A 19,048-nucleotide genomic window follows, 5' to 3' on the forward strand; every position below is an offset into this window, starting at 1 on the left:
GGGGGTATACGCGGTCTGAAAGGAATATGCAGACATTATCATGAAACAAGCACTCCCACCTCCTCTACATGTTCTTTGGAAAAGAAAAGAATATCATGATATCTATATTTTTATTCACAGTAAATATTTTCTTTATAAAACATTTCAATAAAACATCAAGTGGAAAAGCGGTGAAGCACAGAGCTCCTCGTAGTAAAGATGCAAATACAAATTTAGTATGAGTGTAAAATGTTTTTTAATGCAGCAGTACAGCAGCGGTGAGACAAAGAAGTTTTCTTACTACTAATATAATGGAAAACACAACAACCGATGTCATCAGTATTCTTAAATGCTAGATTGATCTACTTAAAGTGTAACTTGTAACTACACAATTATTAACATTTATATTAAAACAACACGGGGCTACGTGTTTTGCTTGTTGCTTTGTCAGAGTCACTTGTGCTTTGTTGCAAACAGGTTTAGTTGTTTATAAAACAGTGCTGATTGTATCACCGTGTGGGCTGGAGTATTGCAGCTGCATCCAGGAGAGAAAGGCGGTCGTGCACGGGGTACCTTCAGTGTTTTGGATAATTATATTTTTAATTAATTCTCCACTCCTGAAACCAAACCTGCAGAAACTCCGGTCCAGAGAGTCGACACAGACGCAGAGAACAGTTTACGTTGTTCATATAATGTTGACTGAATGATTAACAAATTGAGAATGATTTCTTTAAAATGTCCTTTTCAGGGTTCTTCGGCCGCAGCATGCTGATAGTTAGGAATATGACCCTATGTCCTAACAAACATTAGGACCCAGGCCGTCCGAAGGGGTGCCTGACTGGAAATAAGAACACGAAACCCACAAAAATGATGGAGATTTTACAACCCCCTGTCTTTTTTTCTCCTCTTCTCCTCTCCTCTCCAACTCCAGTTCCGCCTGTGGCTCCTCGGCCTCGGCTTCAGCCTGGCGTACGGCAGCATGTTCACCAAGATCTGGTGGGTCCACACCCTCTTCACTAAGAAGGACGAAAAGAAGGAGAAGAAGAAGGTAGGAAAGAAGGGAGAGTGGTAGGGAGGGAAGTAGGGAGGGAGGGAGGGAGCGAGGAAGGGATAAGCCTCTCAGCTGTCTCGGGAGAGTAGAGAAAAGATGGGAGAGGGGGGCCAGGCCACGCAGCATGTGTGGCGCTGGCTGATAAAAAAGTTCAGTTAAAAAACTTTGCAGGCTTCCTAGTAACATAAGCTTCTAAGAGGCCAGCTTGGCATCATTCACTGCGGCGGTGGCGTTAAGGGTATTGGACACACACTGACATAGATACTGTACTTTACACATGCACACACATAGCACATGCACCTACACAACATTAATGCGCAGAAACATGCAGACGCAGGTTTTGGACCGGGCCCCCGATACTCCCGTCATCAGCTTTATTTGCATACGGGTGTGTGCGTGAGCATGGGCGTGTGTGTGTGTTTATATGTGAGGGTGTGTGTGCTTACCCTTGAAGATAGTGTATCCTGGAGCCAGCTAGATACTGCCAGTCTGCCGTGTGTAGTGGGAATTTCTAAGACCTAATCAGAAGAATAAGAGATTAAGCCATTTATGGAATATTTATGAATATGGATGAGTATTAAAGTTCTATGCAGAAATCCAACCTTCGGGGGCTTTATTATTTGAGCCAAAGCACAGCGAATCAGGATGACTTTCAACTCTCTTCATGTCCACAGAAGGGCATTTTGCCAGAGAGCTGTGCGTGAGTATTTAAAGAAACTTTCACAAATCGAGGGGAGAATGAGGCGCTTTTCAAATCATTTATTTCATGCAACTCAAGTGAAGAGGCGCTCAGGACTGTGTAATGCGTTTTCTTCTTTATTATATTTTTCAGTTTTAGTTATTCCACGCTTGAATGGCCGCTACTACGTCGGAGGTGCTGGGAGTAAGCGTGGTCGAATAAAAAAAAAAAAAGAAATGTGTTGAAAAAGAGAGCGAGGGGGAGCACAGTGGGAGAGCTCATTTTGGTTGCTTGTTTTTCGGTTACGGCTGTATTACTTCCATTATGGCTCAAGTTAAGAACAATAAAGTTGATATCAGCCGCTTCGGAAACCGTCCACACAAAGCCAGTGTCATCTCGGTGTGTGTAAACGATGATTTCAGGTGGCAGCACAAATATAGCAGCTCTTTGTGAGTCGCCTGCAGACACACACACACATGCACACACACAAGCAAACTCCCACTGCTCCTAAAATACACTTGGAGACGGACACACACACACACACACACGCTCGGAGACACACATTCAGAAAGACAATTCGCGCCCAGTCATGCAGAAATCACAAGGACGCCTGTCGTATTATTCGTCCTGGTTGTTTGTCTTTGTTTGTGGACTGGCTCGTGATGCCCTTGGATACTGATGACTATTGTGTGTGTCTGTGTGTGTGTGTGTCTTTGCTCAAACTCACACAGCAACACTTGGAGCCATGGAAACTCTACGCAACAGTTGGAGTGCTGCTGGCTATCGACTTCCTGTCACTCATGATCTGGCAGATTGTGGATCCTCTGCACATTACGGTTGAGGTAGAGTACGAAAGACAGATGAGATAATTTGTGTGTCATCGCCCATTGGCGCAGAACGTGCAGCCACTGTCATCAGTCAATAACGCAGTAATGAGACACCGGGCCTCGTTTGTAGCAATGTTCTCTCATTTTGATTCATCTTACGCTCAAAGAGCACAGCCTCAGACAAGAATAAATATCATGTCATCGCTGAACGGCTGTGTAACAGTGTAGCTGTGACATTTATGACTTGAATAATTATATTTATCTATGTGTGAGTGTTTGGGTTATAGTGTGACTACCACAATCACTGTTAAAGGTGCCTAGAGGCATTTTCTGCAAACAAAATTCAACATTCATCAAGCAGCTAAATAAACAAGTTGAATGAACTCCTCTCCTCCTCTATATTTAACTTCATTAAACCTGCATTGATCAATATTTTCAATATTAACGCTGAAGCAAGGGACTCGCACGCTCAATTCTGAATATACAATAACCAACTATGTACTACAGAGTCTGACAGAGCTGCTCTCATCGGCCTTCATGTGCAATTGTTTCCAAAAAGAAGAGATCCCTTAGACCCATGGTAGTACATAATCTGCTCAACACCAAGGAACCTAAAAAAGAAGGAAGGGTCATTACGTCACTAATTAACTAATAAACGGCTTTATTGAAGTCTATGGGAGATGCATTGAGAAACACACTGATCACACATATCTGTGTTGTTTGATTTCTGATGAAGAAATGCCTCCAGAAAATGAAAAAACACTCTTCAGAGAGAACAAAAACCAGATATTTTTGTCATCCTGAGAGCTGCTAAATGCGCCGCTATGTTCACAGCTAGTTGCTGACATTATCTGTCTGCTGTGTAGTGCTGAGCAGGTAATGTAAAGTTGATTTTTTGAGCTTTTTCAGCTGAAAACAACTGCAAACAAAAAAAAAGACAGTGTTAGAGCGGTGAGAGTGAACCGGGCTTGAAAAGCAAAACACTTAGCTGAAAGATGCTAAAATGCTCCATAGGGCTGATGGGAACTGCAGAAACAGATGATGATCCTCACCTGGTCTTTAGTTGACATGACATATTGATAAGGATCTGAAAATTGCATTGTTTATTTACGTTACCTCCGCTGATGTTAATGCTAATACTAACATGCGTCATGCCTTTCAATATGCGTTTGTATCCTCATGCCTGTGCTGGTAAAACATTAGTTACACAAAAACCAGACCACTGCACAGCGCCACCAGTGGTCAAAAACTCCCCAGGGTCTCTTTAATATTACCTCATCATTGCATTACTTTCATTTCTTCGATGCATCTGTCCAAAGTGACTTAAAATGTTTCCCTGTGCATGAGTGTGTAGTATACTTGATGCTGTTCTGCTGTTTAAACACTATCAAAAGCTGGATAAGACACAAAACAGTGCAACTGATTTGCATGTAGACTGCACTCATTAAGCTGTACTCTAAACCGTCCTCATTAAGGACGTTAAATCTCCGTTGGAAGGAGAGCCGTACATCATCGCCAGCCCCGATCTGAACAGCACTGGCTTTAACTGCAGTCGAACCTTGTATGGAATTTTTAAATAGCCATATTTCATATTTATTGGATATCTGATACTCTTTTAATTCAGCCATCTATATCTGACTTACAGGAAGGCCTGTGTACCCGAGGGGATCAAGCATGCAGTCTCTGGGGCTTTTGCTTACTGTGCATTTTTGCCTCCTTCTCCAATGTGCTGCTGTCTCATCGTTTCTTATTATCTCCCCCTCCTTTCTCTCTTTCCCCTCTATCTCTTCATCCCCCCATTCCTCTCCCCTCTTCATCCGTCTGCCATGTGAGTAGAAGTTCACTAAGGAGGCCCCGAAAGAAGATTTGGATGTCCTGATTCAGCCCTTGTTGGAGCACTGCAGCTCGGAGAAGATGAACACGTGGCTCGGTATCAGACCTCTCTTCTTCTTCTTCTTCTTCTTCTTCTCTCATATCTCAATCTAGCTCTTTATCACTCTTTGCCCTGCTGTGCTGTTTTAATGTCTCTGTCACACACATGGACATATGCAGACACATATGCACATGCACACACGTCACTGCCACTCACTCTGAATTAAACAGGTCTCATATCACAGCCTCCTCCCTCAGCCCCCGCCGCCCCCTTACGTTTGATTCCTCTTTTCTCTCTCTCTTCTCTTTTTTCCCTCTTTGCTTCTCTTTTTGTCGGCCCACGCAGACCCTCTCTCTCCCTCCCTGTCCGTCTCTCTGCTGTCTTTCTTAGCGTGGCAGCTCTTATGAAAGTATAATGGTGCTGAAATTCAAATAATGTGGGTCACAAACTGGGCCATTGCCCCATAGCATTTCCTTTCTCCGAGAAGAAAAGATGGTGCTTTAATATCAGGCGGTATAAAGAAACAATGGACAGTCTGAAGAAGTGTCGAACTTACTCAGTCACAGATTCTCTTTTTCTTCCCTGCTCTCTTTCACGGTTATGTTCTCTTTTCTCTGTCAGTCAGCCCGGCTCTGTTTCCCTTTCAACATATTCAAACATCTATTGTATCTGCATTTTTGATTTCCTACCTCTGCACACACTCGCTCACTCCCTCGGTGGATATATAGAGCTGTTACTCTCTACGCCAGCAGCAAGCAGGAGCCATGTTAAGCTATTGCCATGATCCCATAATTTGACAGGTTTGTTTCATAGGTTTAAAAGCTAAATTAAAGTTGCACTGCGCTGATTTAGTGTGACACTTGTTGAACTTGTGAGAGATTATGTTTCTTTGGACTAAAGTCAATTTTTACGTATGCGTTTTTTAATCTGTCATCCAATTAAAAGTCCATTGCGTGTATCTATTTGTTGTGAGAATTCACGATACGAGACAAAATGGATTCGGGCAGTGAAGATGATTTTGTTGTCCTCTAACTATTGGCAGAGGGTAATGTAGGCTTGAGATAAAATCATCCCTAGCATACAGGGCTTTGTTTAGGGAGACGAAGTATTGTCCGTTGTTTCCATACAACTCTTTAAACAGTCTCTGCATTACTTGAGTTCCTGCACCATGTGCATTACGCACACATATTATATAATATTCATTGTCATGGCTGTACACTCATTCACTCGTTTTACCTGCCTTTTCTCACTGTTTCCCTCTTCTTGTAGGCGTGGTCTATGGCTACAAGGGTCTGCTGCTGCTGCTGGGCATATTTCTGGCTTACGAGACCAAGTCTGTCTCCACAGAAAAGATCAATGACCACCGAGCCGTGGGGATGGCTATTTACAACGTTGCTGTGAGTCCAAAAAAAGAAACGGTCATGCCTGAACTCCTGCTTCTGGGTTCTGCTGTCTGCTTTCTGCCATTTCGCTTTTTCTGCAAAGACCTTTCACCAGTATAGCGCGCTGAGTAACATTCAAGTGGCAATAAGAACGATTTTTTATTGCTCCATAGCACAAAATGGGTGTAGTATATCTGTTGGAGGGTTAATCAGTGCCAGTGCCTCAGTGATTAATTTGCCTGGTGTAGAGATTTCTGGCTTCCAGAAGCCACTTTTCTGCTCATTTCAGAGCAAACCAGGCAGCTGACCAGCGTGTCAAGACATTTCAGCTGCAAAGGCATAAAGCTGCATTCTCAAGGGGATACTCTTTGCATTTTATAAAAGTTAATGGAGTTCTTGGTCATAACTTGAAGCTCCCTTAATACCTCTGTGGTGTATTTTCTTTATTTGAGTTGAAAACTGGCAAAGCGTGACAGAAGATCACATTGAAATACATCCTGTGTGATAATGATATTATTTGTAGATGAACTATTTTGCGTCAATCATTAAAAAACCATGCAACAAAAGTCCATTGTGGGTGCAACAGAATATGAATTATGTCTTTACCTCTTACATTTCTCTTTGGGATGTGCCACACATCATAAATTGATGATCTAGTATAATATACTGAAAAGCACATGTTGGTATAATGCTCGTTTGCAGTGTTACGCGACACAGAAACAGGCTTCTATATAAAATATTCAAGCTTTTCTACAAGTGCGTCCCGAGATATCATTCTCTAAAATGCACATCCCTTGATGCATTTCTGTCCAAATCAGTAAACTGCAAACAGAAGCCGCTGTTTTGTACGAATCATAAATTTGATGCTTATGGTGCCTGTGGTGCAATGATACGTCGTATCTCAGCTCTCTTTAAAAAATGAAAACTTCTCACTGGGACTTCCTGGTGAAATAAATGTTAAATAAAAATCTATAAAATACGAAAGGGTGCATCGCAAACTTTTATTGTGCTGCAATCTCACGCAACTCAAGCTTACCTGCGTGAGTGCTCTGTACTTTAGTGTTGAGCATAAATATGGGAAGAAATGTGTGCGTGGAGATAGCAAACAAAGTACTTTGTGTGGAGCTGTTACCTTGCCCTGTGGCAGGAATGGGTTTAAAATGTACCCATTTAGGCACTAAAGTACAGTGGTAAACGCTGCCGTCAGCCATAAACATTTGTCAGCCACTGTTGATAGCAAGTGAATCATCTCAAACGGAAGCACCTAGGATGCACTTTACATGAAAATAGCTGCCATTATGTTCACTTCAGCCACTTTAGACAAATAGTCGATGGCATTTCCTTATATTCTTGACACGGGGTAACTTTGTAATTGATGTAAAATGTCTGTGAAAAGTGGCTTCTGTCACTTCACGTTTTCTGTTTGGATGGAAAGCAGGGAACATTTTTTCCCCTTCTTTTAGTCTTTAACAGCCATCTTGCCAGAAGTTCTTGTCCTCGCCTGCATCGCCGCTAATGAATAAAAGAGGAAGCATCTTAATGAGCATCCAAACATTTATCAGCTTATACTTTGTGGATATGTAATTAGTAAATGGATTGATCTCGCCTCCTCCGTCACGGAGAGGATTTATCATTGATCATCATTCATGGTTATTTATGAGAGCATTAAATGCGGCTTGCACGCTCATTTCATCACATGGGTCCATAATGTGAGACAAGTCTAATGTGATTATTTTATGTTATGATATACACATCTCAGTTTTATGATGGTGTTAATAGTTAATGGTGTCTGTAAAGGGACCTCCTTCCTCTTTGCTAAGCTGGGAGCTGCAGGCCCTGATGATATGACAATGTGGTGATTGTCAGCGCGCTGTTGCCACTTCAGTCATGACTTTTTAATGCTGTTTTCACATGGGAGCCCTCCCCGGAATGATAAACAGATGCCTAATGCTTTTATGGATGTGATTTTCCTCCCCTCTCATGCTCTCGCTCTCACACTCCACCTCCTCTCCTCCTCCACTCCCCCACCCTCTGCCTCCGTCTTTCTCTTTATTTTAAACCTCACTTTTCCTCTTCCCATGTCCCATCCTCTCTCTTTCTCTCTCTTTTTGGGTCTCTCTCTTCCTGCAGGTGTTGTGCCTGATCACTGCTCCGGTGACTATGATCCTGTCTTCGCAGCAGGATGCTTCCTTTGCCTTTGCCTCTCTGGCAATCGTCTTTTCTGCCTACATCACCCTGGTGGTGCTATTTGTACCCAAGGTGCTCTGACTCGTTACACACCGCACACACTGAAAAGTACACTTGTAACGCAGTAAAGGTCAAATGTCTCTGTGTCTTTAAGAAGACAGTCCAGCTTGTACTGTGTGGCGCATGAAAACTGAAAGGCATATTGTTCAGCTATAAGCAGACTACCTAAATGATCAAATCTTTGATAAGTTTGCAAATCCGTCCCTCACGGTAACAATCTTTGAAGTTTCTATACAGAAAGTTGCTTTAATATAATGAGCTTTTAGATGTGTAGCTGCTGTAAACAGTTGGTGTTAGAGAAAAAAAAAATCCTCTGGCACAAATAAAGGGAGACATTTACATGTCTGGCAGCAGCTATTATAATTTGTTTGGACTAAACAGAGCTGGGTAGTGCACACGAGCACTGCTGCAGACAGGAAAGAGTGCCACCTACAGAAGCTCTAACTTCATCAACTGAAACTCAGACAGAAAACATCACAATATTGTCACCATTGTTTGATTGTCTGGCTATTTCTGGGAGCACACTGCAGAAACGGCACAGCAGTGAGCACTAAGATGTCACCGGAATAAGAAAAGAAATGAAAGTATCAGCCCCTTAAAAATGACTCCATGCAGTGATCATTTTTAAGCCTCCAGACAAGTGTGAGAGATTTGGCTTACAGGGCTGCAAATATTAAAAATATGTTCTCAATAGATGCATTATTCATGCAGCACGTTGCACTCTCAGGCCTGATTTTATTCTTTATTGACTTTCTGGTCCAGATGCGGCGCCTGATCACCCGCGGCGAGTGGCAGTCGGAGCAGCAGGACACTCTGAAGACCGGCTCGTCCACCAACAACAACGACGAGGAGAAATCCAGGCAGCTGGAGAGGGAGAACAGGGAGCTGCAAAAGATCATCCAGGAGGTGGACAACATTACATACGTTACATTAAACACACACAGACACATTAGTATCATTACTAAACATAATACACTTCCGTATTAGTTAACATTTTAGTTCATCCTGGAGGCAGAAGTTGTATAATACATATCTTCATGTACATATTGGTAATACATATTAATGTAATTTTATGCATTTATTATTTAGTGAACATGCAGGGTGTTCTTGCTGCTTTTCTGAGTGCGATTCAATTGTATATACTTCGCAACAGTTAATGCCGCATAATATGAGAAAATAGAGGATAAAAATAACACACAACATTGCAATTATTCCTTTATTAATTGAATGTTATCCCGCAGGTTTCCTTTGATATTTTAACCTCATTTCACACTGACAGATATGGAAAAGGGTCATGACGCATCCCTCTTTTATTCATCATTCATCATATCACAAAGTCAATGGAAAGAAAATGGAAGAAAGGGATCAGAATATTGTATTTTCCGTGCAAGATTAGCTTGATATATTACGTAACTTATGTGAGGTACGTGCAAAGTTAATACACTTTAAAATATTAGAAGAGTTTATTGTTCTCCCGCTGACTAATCTAAACATAAAGGAGACCGGAGCTCCAGCCGTTCTGGGCATTGATTCATAGCTGTTGATCAGGGGGGTTCACTTTCGCCCATGCTTATTTGTGCTAAAGAAGATCCTTCTGCTCCAAATCGGTGAATGACTTCATGCAGCTGTTATCCTCGGCAGGAAGTCAGTGGATGTGCCATCGTTTACAGACTGGCATCTACTCATTACCAGATTGGTCGCGTATGAAAGGGATGCCATGCAATGTTTTCTTCCTAGGAGGGAAGAGGAAGAGGGACGCTTGCTTTTTTTTTTCTTTTTACTTCTTTGCAGCTTGTTAGGATAGTTCTGCCTCAGTTGTGCTCGAGTTTCCACTCAAACATTGAAACAGCAGTGTGAAAGCAGAGTGGCGTGAGGGGTTGCAGAGGCAGGAAAACTTCAGACTCAAACAGATTATTTCAGTGTGAAAACAGAGTTACTGGTCATGATTTTTTAAAAACTTTTTAGACACTGTGAAGTTGGAACACACATTATTATATAAGTTTGGTAACACTATACTTCAACACGCATTATCATTTCTAAGCACAATATAAACATTTGATAAAGGGTACACACTACAGAGACGTAGCTTCATGTTTATGAATAAACAGTATTTTATTATAGCTTCTCCTATCAAGACATTTTATATTAGAGCAGCTATTGTTGTCGTACTATGTTGTCATTTATTATCAAGATTCAAGATTACTTTATTTGTGCCGAGCAAAAAGTGTGTGTTGGACATCAAGGCTGCTAAATATATACAGTAAATAACAGACAAGAGGCATACAACAGATAAGTAGGCCACATTTAAGTAAGGGCTGCAACAAACAATTATTTGATCTAACTTGAACTAATCAAAATAGTTAAAAACTAATTTGCTTTTGACTGACTGATCGATTAAAGACTAATGATTGCAGCTCTAATTGAGACAGGTGCAGACATTAATGCAGTACATGCAGCACATTTCACACCCTCCTTCTGTCCCGGAGTTTCACTGATAAAGAGATGAAAGACTTTTTATACCTGTTATCTATTTATACAGTAGTCTCACAGGAGGAGTAACAGTTGTAGACAAATACACAATAAACACTTATATCAGCTTACAACTACAATACAGTGTGTGAAAAAACATTGATGTGTCCTATATTCTTCTTATTAGAACAATTATTTTCATTATCAATTACGCTTTCTATGATTAGTTAGTCTACAAAATGTCGAATAATTGTGAAAAGTGCTGATCATAGTATCGCAGAGCCTTAAATGTCCCATATAATGCTCATAATCAGGTTCATACTTTAATTTTGGGTGTCTACTAGTCAATGTTAATATCCTTTAATGTTCAAAACACACATTATTCTTCTCATACTGCCCATTGCTGCAGCACCTCTATTCAAGCTCTGTTTTAGTGCCTGTCTCTTTAAGGACCCCCCCACTCAATAAGCCCAGTCTGATTTTATTGGTCAGCTCATACATGCCTGAGCAGGGACAGTATAAGCTCTGTCGGTGTTTTTGCAACCACAGCACGGCTGAGGGCAGTGACTGTATGACATCACAACCTTACAATACGTCCTGACGGCTCGTTTAAGGAAGAGTTTCTGAATACAGGCTGTCTGCATTTCTCAGTGCTTTGACCCATTTTGATAGTTTCACAGTATTTATACAGCACCGAGACCTTCAGAAATCTCCCTTTCTACAATATGCAACCTTTAAGCGACGTCTTTAAATGTCTTGTATCGCTGACCAACAGTCCAAATCCCAAATATATTTCGTTCACTGTGATATTTGCCAGGAAATAGCAGAAAATCTTCTCATCCAGATAGCTGACAATCAAAACAGTTGCCAGTTAATTTTCTCCTGAATGACTAATTGACAACTGTCTAATTGTCAATTTCTGCTGTTAATAACTGCTAATAAGTAAAAGGGGGTTAACACTCGTTAACACGAGTGTTGCACTGAAATTGTTTTAATTTAGACATGACAGCTATACAATAACTTCTCCTCTCGTCGTGTCTGCAGAAAGAAGAGAGGGTGTCGGCGCTCCGCAACCAGTTGGCTGAGCGACAGGCTCTACGCAACCGCCGCCGGCCCTCCACAGGCCAGAACCAGAACCACAACGCCCCACCGCCGTCATCACAGCCGGATCCCAAGTCTCTGCTTCCCCCACCCGGCTACCCCACCACGGACAATCACTCCCTCCCGCCTTCCTTCTCCAACTCCTCCAACCTCTACCCTGCCGACAGCAAGATGAGCCGCAACCACTGTCACAACAGCCAGATCCCACTGCTGTACAAATAGGCGAGGCACGGAGGGGGGAGGGGGAAAGGGAGGGGGCAGTCGCACAATGCACACGGGGGACACAAAACACAACGAGACACTGTGACTTTCACTTGTATCTGCGACGAGCACAGCGGTGTTGTGACACTGTTTTAAAAAAATACGGCGTGAAAGCACAAACAAGTACACAGACAGGAGTGTTTTACACTTGGCAGCTCCGGGGAGAGTCACGCAGGTAACACCCGTCCTCACAGTTTTGATCTCACTGTGTTCAACCCAGCAACGACGCGGCGACAAGCACATCTCAGACGAGCAGCACTCGAGATCTTCTCTAAGGTCGCTAGATCTCTTAGTCATTTCCTCTCCCTCATTCGTTATCTCGTTCTGTTGTGGAGACACTCGAGGGTCTCAAAAAGGAAATGTTTGTGTTTGTGTCTTTGCTATATCGTCTCCACCTTTTGTCTCTCCGGTTTGTTGACTAGCACTTACAGTAGTGATTTATATTGTTCTGTAATATCTGATCTGTTTTGTCATGGAGTTGTTGTTGTTCAGTTATTTGTTTACTTTTCAGGAGAGTCGTGAAAACTGAAAATTTTACAAAAGGGACAGAGCAATGTACAGTTTCTTCCGTTGTTTCCTCCGAGGAGCAGCTGAGCTCGACTGAGTGAAAAACTGGCTTCACTGAAAAGTGATCATGTGCATTATTAAATAGCCATAATGTAGAAGGACCAAGGAGTTTGGCATGTTTGGATGTCTGTTGTCAGGACTATGTATTTAAGTACAACACTGCATCTTAAAAGTCCGGTCCTTTGCTGATGTATGAATATTAGACCCATGTTAAAGGAGAAAATGATCGAAGCTTGCTGGTGTATGGGGACGATTTTGATAGTTTTGCCATTTGAAATGTTTTACAATGTATTTTTTGAGATTTGTGTTGTATCTATCTAGCAGTATAGTACAGTAGTAGCCATCAAATGAATCCCTCATCCTGCATCTAAAGTATTTCGCAGAGAAAGCAGACAAAAAGTCTGCAGCTGATTCTCACATTTTGTAGAAACAGTTCGGGATGTTTGAATCCAAAACTTGCCAGAAGAATAGATTTAACTTTCTGCCTCCTGAAAAATGAAATCAAATTTATATTTCTACAGCAGCGGTGCGGTGAGATGCGGGGCTTCTAGGATGGCTATTTCTGTGGACGTTCAAAGAAAGCACAGTTTTTTCCTCAAGATTTTATACATGCGAATATGTTACATGTCATTCTCGTAAGCCTTTTTTATTTTAAAGGATGTTTTTTTTATGTTTTCCCATAACAGACAATCTGGATGGATGCTCTTTTTTGTAATTTTATTTCCCATTTTTGCCTTTGGATAAGTTGTAAATGACTCAAAGAGGGATATACGTAATTTAAAGTGACATACTGTATTTACTCAGCAGCAGTTAATCTGGATGTACTATTTCATTCATGAGCTATTTCCAGATTTTATAAGCAATGATACCTGAACAACTTTATCAACAGGTAAAACAATACTTTGTCAAATATTTCTAAATATATATATATATTTCAGTGTGCACTTTAAACTGAACAAACTATGGTTATCCCACTTTATGTTGCTGTTTATTCTAATACATTTTAGCTCAGGGTACGGAGAAGGATATAAATGAATGAAATAGGCCATATTTATTAACTGTACAGTACCTGGATCAGATAGTGTAACATATGAATGCAGAAAATAATTTAGGAAATGTTCTATTATCTTGCACATATATGACAATATACATGGATTTGGGGATATTTGTATTCACTATATCTAAGATCTTAAATGTTAATATATTTCAGAGTATGTGTATGCAGATATATGGGTACCGTAAATAAAATAATTGTTTTTTCATCGGGTAAGTTTGTGTTTCAGTGAAACCTTTTCGCATCAGTGGGAATACAGGTGGTATAAACAATAGGGGATTACAGGGTTGATTCCTAAAACACTAGTGTTCAGCATGACTGAAAACGTAAATACCTGAAATTCTAGTGGATTTTTCAGCCCGGGTCACATTACATCGTATTACTTCCACCAAGGAGGTTGTGTTTTCACCTGTTTGTTTGTTGGTTGGTTTGTCAGCAGGATTACAGAAAAACTATTATATGGATTTCCACAAAACTTGGATGGAGGATGGGTCTCGGCCCAGGACAGACACCATTAACTTGTGTTGCGGATACAGGAATTATTTCTCACTTTCTTCCCATGAAACTGAAGCAGAGTTTTATTTGCTTCCACATATTCATGTGTCACGAAAGGAAGGATTGCTCAAGGATATTGATGGGCGTTGAGTTACGCCCCTCGCCATGCAGCTAGATGCTAGCTAGTCTGTGCTATCTGTGTGTAGCCCTACAGTGTTTCAAAATCCCCATCGCTACGTGAAACTACAACAACAACCTCCAAGCTAGCAACAGCTGTTAGCTTTTCTTTTGCAGGGATTTATCCATTTTAATGCCAGGGCCGGCCTCCCCATGTGCAAACCATGTCTCCCCGACACTGCTTTGATAGATGCGAGCTAACTGACCGAGTCACTGGGAGCTCCTAGTGCACACAGCTAATTAAGTGATATGAGAGCTTAGTAAACACTGCCACATATGCCAGCATCTGAGACCAACGGCTGCCAATCTGACCACAGAATACAGCACCAAGGTGGTTCTCTTGCCAAGTTTGGTTCCTGCAAATCAGCTTATAGAACCTCTATCATGCATAGGCGGAAATCACTGGGGGGACAGGGGGGTCTGGATCTCCTTTTTCTAGGAAAAGCAGATTTTTACCCCTCAATGACATATATCAGTGAAAACATATCATTTTAAATCATACAATAATATATATTGAAAACAGTTGTGCTAATTAAGGACGCAAAACAATGCCTTTTTAAGTTTTTAAAGATTGGTTCCCCCCTCCATGTGCCTCAAAGTGGTTTGGTCCACTGCCAATCAACCTCCACTTCACACACCTGGGTGCTCAGGACATGTGTCTTGTGCAGCGGTCTGTGGGGGTGTGGTGGTGGTGCTGGCTGATCATAGTAAGTAGCTGCTTTGCAAAAGTTACAAGAAAGCTGTATTTTTCTCGTGTCACAGAGGGTTATGTTTAAGCACACAAACCACTTTGTTTGAGTTGGGAAAACACAGTGTTTTGGCTTGAAATTGCTGCCTGTTTTTGACGCTACAGACACGGCGAGAAAGTGTCCCGAGGTCTCCTCAAAAATATCCAGTTGTGTCACGCTTACACATGTTGAAACGCTGCTGTCCCTATTAAGACATTTCTGGGCTGAACGGTTGAATCTTGTGTATTAACAGCCACGTCTTTTTACTTACTGGTACAACCCTGAAGTTATTTATCTTTCATTATACAATATAGTTTATGCCTAGAAATCAGTGTTTCCTCTTCATACATTTAAAATAACAGTACTTTTGGCGGCTCCTTTGCTGTCCCCTTCAGGAATTGCGCCTGAGAAATGTTTCTGTTTATTCCCCACCCCACCCCCCCCAACAGTGAAATGAAATATCCGCCTCTGGCTGCATGACTAAATATTTATATTTATATATTATTGGTTAAAACTGGTTGGTTCCAGCTTACGTAAGCGCACGTGACATTTTGTTTTACAGGACAATGAGGAATAGATTATTGTTTTCCTTTTCAACCTGACCGTGGATGTGATCTAAAATGGTTAAAAGGCTTCTTCCACAACACAACAGAGATTATGATTGCATCTGCACTGTTTTGTTGTTGAAGCGGTTGTCTGTTACAGATCTGGTGATCTTAAATTATGTTCAAGCAGTCATGGGTTGATTAAAATTTAGAGTGAAACAGAGCTAGTTTGATATCAGGTGAGGCTTGATTGAATTAAATGGGACTGTGAGGCCTCAGCGGAGGTACGCTCCCTCCTGAGCGCCACTCTAGTTTGTTATAAGATAACAGAAGACCATGCCTAATTTTCTGAATTTTCTGTTTTGAGAAACTTTGTCAAGCCGCTCCCTAATCTTGAGTCACAATATCCTGTTGATAACACAGCCAAGCATGTTTGCATCATCCACTAGATGTCACCAGTTATTTATTGCTTTTCCAACTCACCATGACCTTATGAGCAATTAACTATGTCACGTCGAGGATAATTGTCAGTGAGACTTGATGTTTTCCTCTAGATTGGCCTGCGGGAGTCAAAGAGCAAATAAACCCAGAAGCAGAGATCATTAAGCAAAAGTGGGAAGTGGTTTTCATCACAATGAGCAGCTGCGAAGGCCAGTGGGAACCTCATTACTGAGACAATAAGTGGAAGTTTGTAGATAAAAAGAAACTAAAGGAGACAAATTACTCCCAAGTGCATCCGATATTTGTATAATTTGTGTTTTTAGATGATGACAATGTGACAAAACCAGCTGCGCTCCGGTCCCGAACACACACACACTGAACGCAATTGCCCGCACACTGCAGTCTCACACACACACACACACACACACACACACACAGACACACACACTCCGTCCAATGTCATGTCTCTTTTCAGCTGACTGAAGATGAGGTATGTGGTAATAGAGGGAAGGGGTTGGTGGTGTGGAGGAGGATGGAGGGTGGAGAGTGTGTGGGAGAGAGGGTGTGTGTGCATGTGAGTGTGTGTGTGTGTAGGGGGGGTGGGAGGGTAGTCACTGGGGAAAACCCGCTCTGGGCTGAGGCTTCTGTGGGCCTCCACCTGACACAGCACTCAGCAAGACACAAAAAAGTAGGAAATTCCCCTCGTCTTGTCTGATCTAACAAAGGAAGTATTTGCTGGCTGTGGAGGAATTTCAGAGCAACTTTTGCCAAATAATAGACGGAGCCCACTGCAGAGAGAGAGAGAGAGTGTGTGTGTATGTGTGAAAGAGAGAGAGTTACTGCCCTGGCTGGCCGGAGCGGTTTGCCAACTCAGCTGTAAATTTCTATTTGGTATCTCAGCTATGAAATGAGTCCATCCCTTGTAGTGACACAAAATGTTGTTGGTTTTTTTTGGCATTTTAATTAAGTTTATGTGCACATATAAATATAATCTTTAACACCTTATCCCGACAATTTAAATATAAATAAATACAAATAAATACATACAGGCTGTACTGGTACATGATAACAATTCTGTAGATAATCCTTGAACCTAAACTCTCCAGTGAAGAGCTGTGTCGTCACCTGATACAGCAGAGAGAGTCTGGCCTACTACAATCTCAGGTCATCATAAATAATGTAGAAAAAGTGCCTAAAATAGAAATAATGTTTCAAACTGTTACAGTTTATAGGATTTAAAAAAATCAGCAGCGCCTGTTCAGCCACAAGCGTTATCTCCATTGAGATTTCAACATTTCTACATCACCATGAAGATGAATAATACACATTTTTTTAAAAATCTTTCAGTAAAGCCCAAACATTTGGCACTGTGCAGAGCTTTGTGTCCTCACTGTCAGTATCAGAGTCATTTTAAAGTGCAAACACACCGAAGAAAGTCTTGCCCTCTTCTGTCTCCAGCTCTGACAACTGGTTGGTTTCCGTCCACAGTCTGTCACCTCTGTTCAGCTGAAACACTGCGCCCAGATAGATGGTGTTGTACCAGCCCCGTCCGTCGCTGTAGCTGTCGTCCTGAGCAGTGTTCTGGCACGCCGACCTCACAGCGCTCATCAGAGACACATCGCTGCCCATGGACTCTGAGGAGCGCGAGATCCTGTGGCTGAGAGGTGTGTGGTGTCCTCCTGCTCCCTCCTCTTCGCCATCGCTGCAGGAGACTCTGAAGGACGCCTGGCTGTAGACGAAGTACAGGCCGGTCTGTGGGATGACGATCTTGTTGTCCACCAGTCGGAAGCCGCCCTGAGCGAACGCCTGGCCTTGACCGCTCTTCCACTCCACCTGGTCTTTCGAACCCTCGTCTTCATCATAGCTACCTGGAAAAAGAACGAGAAGAAGCGCTGTTACAGCCATGAAATGCCTCGATTCTTCTCTCCACAGGGTGATAAACACAGGAGTGAATACTTAACAGGTGTATTATTTGGAAAGTGGAATGAAAGATTGCCTGAAGCTAATGAATAACTTATGCAACAACTTCCTTATAGAGCTTCTGACTAACACAAGCAGCAAATATCACACAAGTGGAAGAACGAGTCTGAAAGGTTCCTTTGAGAGCCGATGGATGAGCCCAGTGTTTGCTTAGCACCAAATCAAGGTAAGCTATGACTCACCTTCTAAATGGATGGCTGCCTTGGCTTTGCTGCTGATGCGCCTCAGCGTGGAGTGGGGATCTGAGGAGAGGAAGACAAATGTGAGCTTGTCTCGAATAATCCACAAAGACTCAAATATATCTCACAAAGCACCCATGCATATAATCACCTGTTTTCTCAGCAGTGTCCGTCTTGGTTAGTGCTTCTGTTTGGCCTGATTGTATCTGTAAGGAGAGAGAAGAAGAAAAAGATTAGAGATATAAACACAGAACTTTCTGTTGCCAGAAAAATACAGGGTTTCTTAAAAGATTTCTGATCCTTACCAGAGTTTGTGGCTTCCCATTCCAGTACCAAGCAAACAGCAGGACGCCTCCGAAACAAAGTGCCGCAACAAGAAGGGTCACAGACAACTTCCACATCCACCCTGTAGATGACTTCTTTTCTATCAAGACTACCGTCCTCTTCTCAGGACCCGTCTCCACGTCACCTGGAGCTGTTGTGTATGCCACCATACTGTGCTCAAATCTGCTCTTTGTCTTTACTGCTTGCTGTTTAGAAATGTCTACGAACTGGACACTTGGCTGGATGCTGTAGTGTATCTTCCAGTGCTGTGGTAATACTTCTCTCTTTGTGTTGCTATTGTGCCGGAGTGAACTTCTGCCAGGGAGCTTGTAGTATTTATGCTGTGGCAGCTGCTTCTGCAGAAGGGAAACTCCAGTGATGTCACTCTGTAAGCGGAGACAGTGCAGGAGGCAGCGGCAGAGCAGCCTGGGCCACGGAGAGAACAGAGCCCAAACGAGAGGGAAAGAGAAGTCACAGAATTTTTAGCGGAGTTTCACCAGAGCACGGAACCCAACGGGAGTCGCGGTTTCAGGATGGGAAAGTGGTCGGTCGCTACTTTTGGGTTCTGAAAAATTACACAGTGTTGTAACACACACACACACACACACAAACACACACACACACATTCATGCACAAACACTTAAACTACTGTACACACACTGAGGCAGACACAAAGTCATAAACACATA

At 42.2% G+C, this 19,048-nt stretch overlaps 2 protein-coding genes across 3 annotated transcripts in view; one reads left to right on the top strand and one right to left on the bottom strand.

The window, feature by feature from the left end:
- Window positions 1-11,830, top strand: part of gabbr1a (gamma-aminobutyric acid (GABA) B receptor, 1a) — an 80,740-nt gene extending 68,910 nt beyond the window's left edge. For both annotated transcript variants that reach the window (XM_073485739.1, XM_073485741.1), the window contains 7 exons: window positions 911-1,027; window positions 2,441-2,551; window positions 4,373-4,466; window positions 5,679-5,806; window positions 7,922-8,050; window positions 8,801-8,944; window positions 11,552-11,830. In XM_073485739.1, the coding sequence (XP_073341840.1) occupies window positions 911-1,027; window positions 2,441-2,551; window positions 4,373-4,466; window positions 5,679-5,806; window positions 7,922-8,050; window positions 8,801-8,944; window positions 11,552-11,830 (1,002 nt within the window). The remainder of the gene's footprint in view (window positions 1-910; window positions 1,028-2,440; window positions 2,552-4,372; window positions 4,467-5,678; window positions 5,807-7,921; window positions 8,051-8,800; window positions 8,945-11,551) is intronic.
- Window positions 11,831-16,814: 4,984 nt separating this feature from the next.
- tnfb (tumor necrosis factor b (TNF superfamily, member 2)) lies at window positions 16,815-18,662 on the bottom strand. Its single transcript, XM_073485403.1, has 4 exons — window positions 18,341-18,662; window positions 18,187-18,241; window positions 18,039-18,098; window positions 16,815-17,744 (listed from the first exon to the last, which is right to left on the bottom strand). Exons 1-4 carry the CDS (start codon window positions 18,527-18,529, stop codon window positions 17,287-17,289), a joined length of 762 nt encoding a protein of 253 aa, XP_073341504.1. The 5' UTR covers window positions 18,530-18,662; the 3' UTR covers window positions 16,815-17,286.
- Window positions 18,663-19,048: the final 386 nt, after the last annotated feature.

The sequence above is a fragment of the Pagrus major genome, chromosome 17 (assembly GCF_040436345.1).
Source record: "Pagrus major chromosome 17, Pma_NU_1.0".
Classification (NCBI taxonomy): domain Eukaryota; kingdom Metazoa; phylum Chordata; class Actinopteri; order Spariformes; family Sparidae; genus Pagrus; species Pagrus major.

Coding starts and splice junctions, on each gene's coding strand:
- tnfb (XM_073485403.1), bottom strand. CDS start 18,529: ATGGTGGCATACACAACAGCTCCAGGTGACGTGGAGACGGGTCCTGAG. Junction 18,099..18,186: donor GGACACTGCTGAGAAAACAG/GTGATTATATGC, acceptor TCCTCTCCTCAG/ATCCCCACTCCACGCTGAGG. Junction 17,745..18,038: donor GGCAGCCATCCATTTAGAAG/GTGAGTCATAGC, acceptor TTCTTTTTCCAG/GTAGCTATGATGAAGACGAG.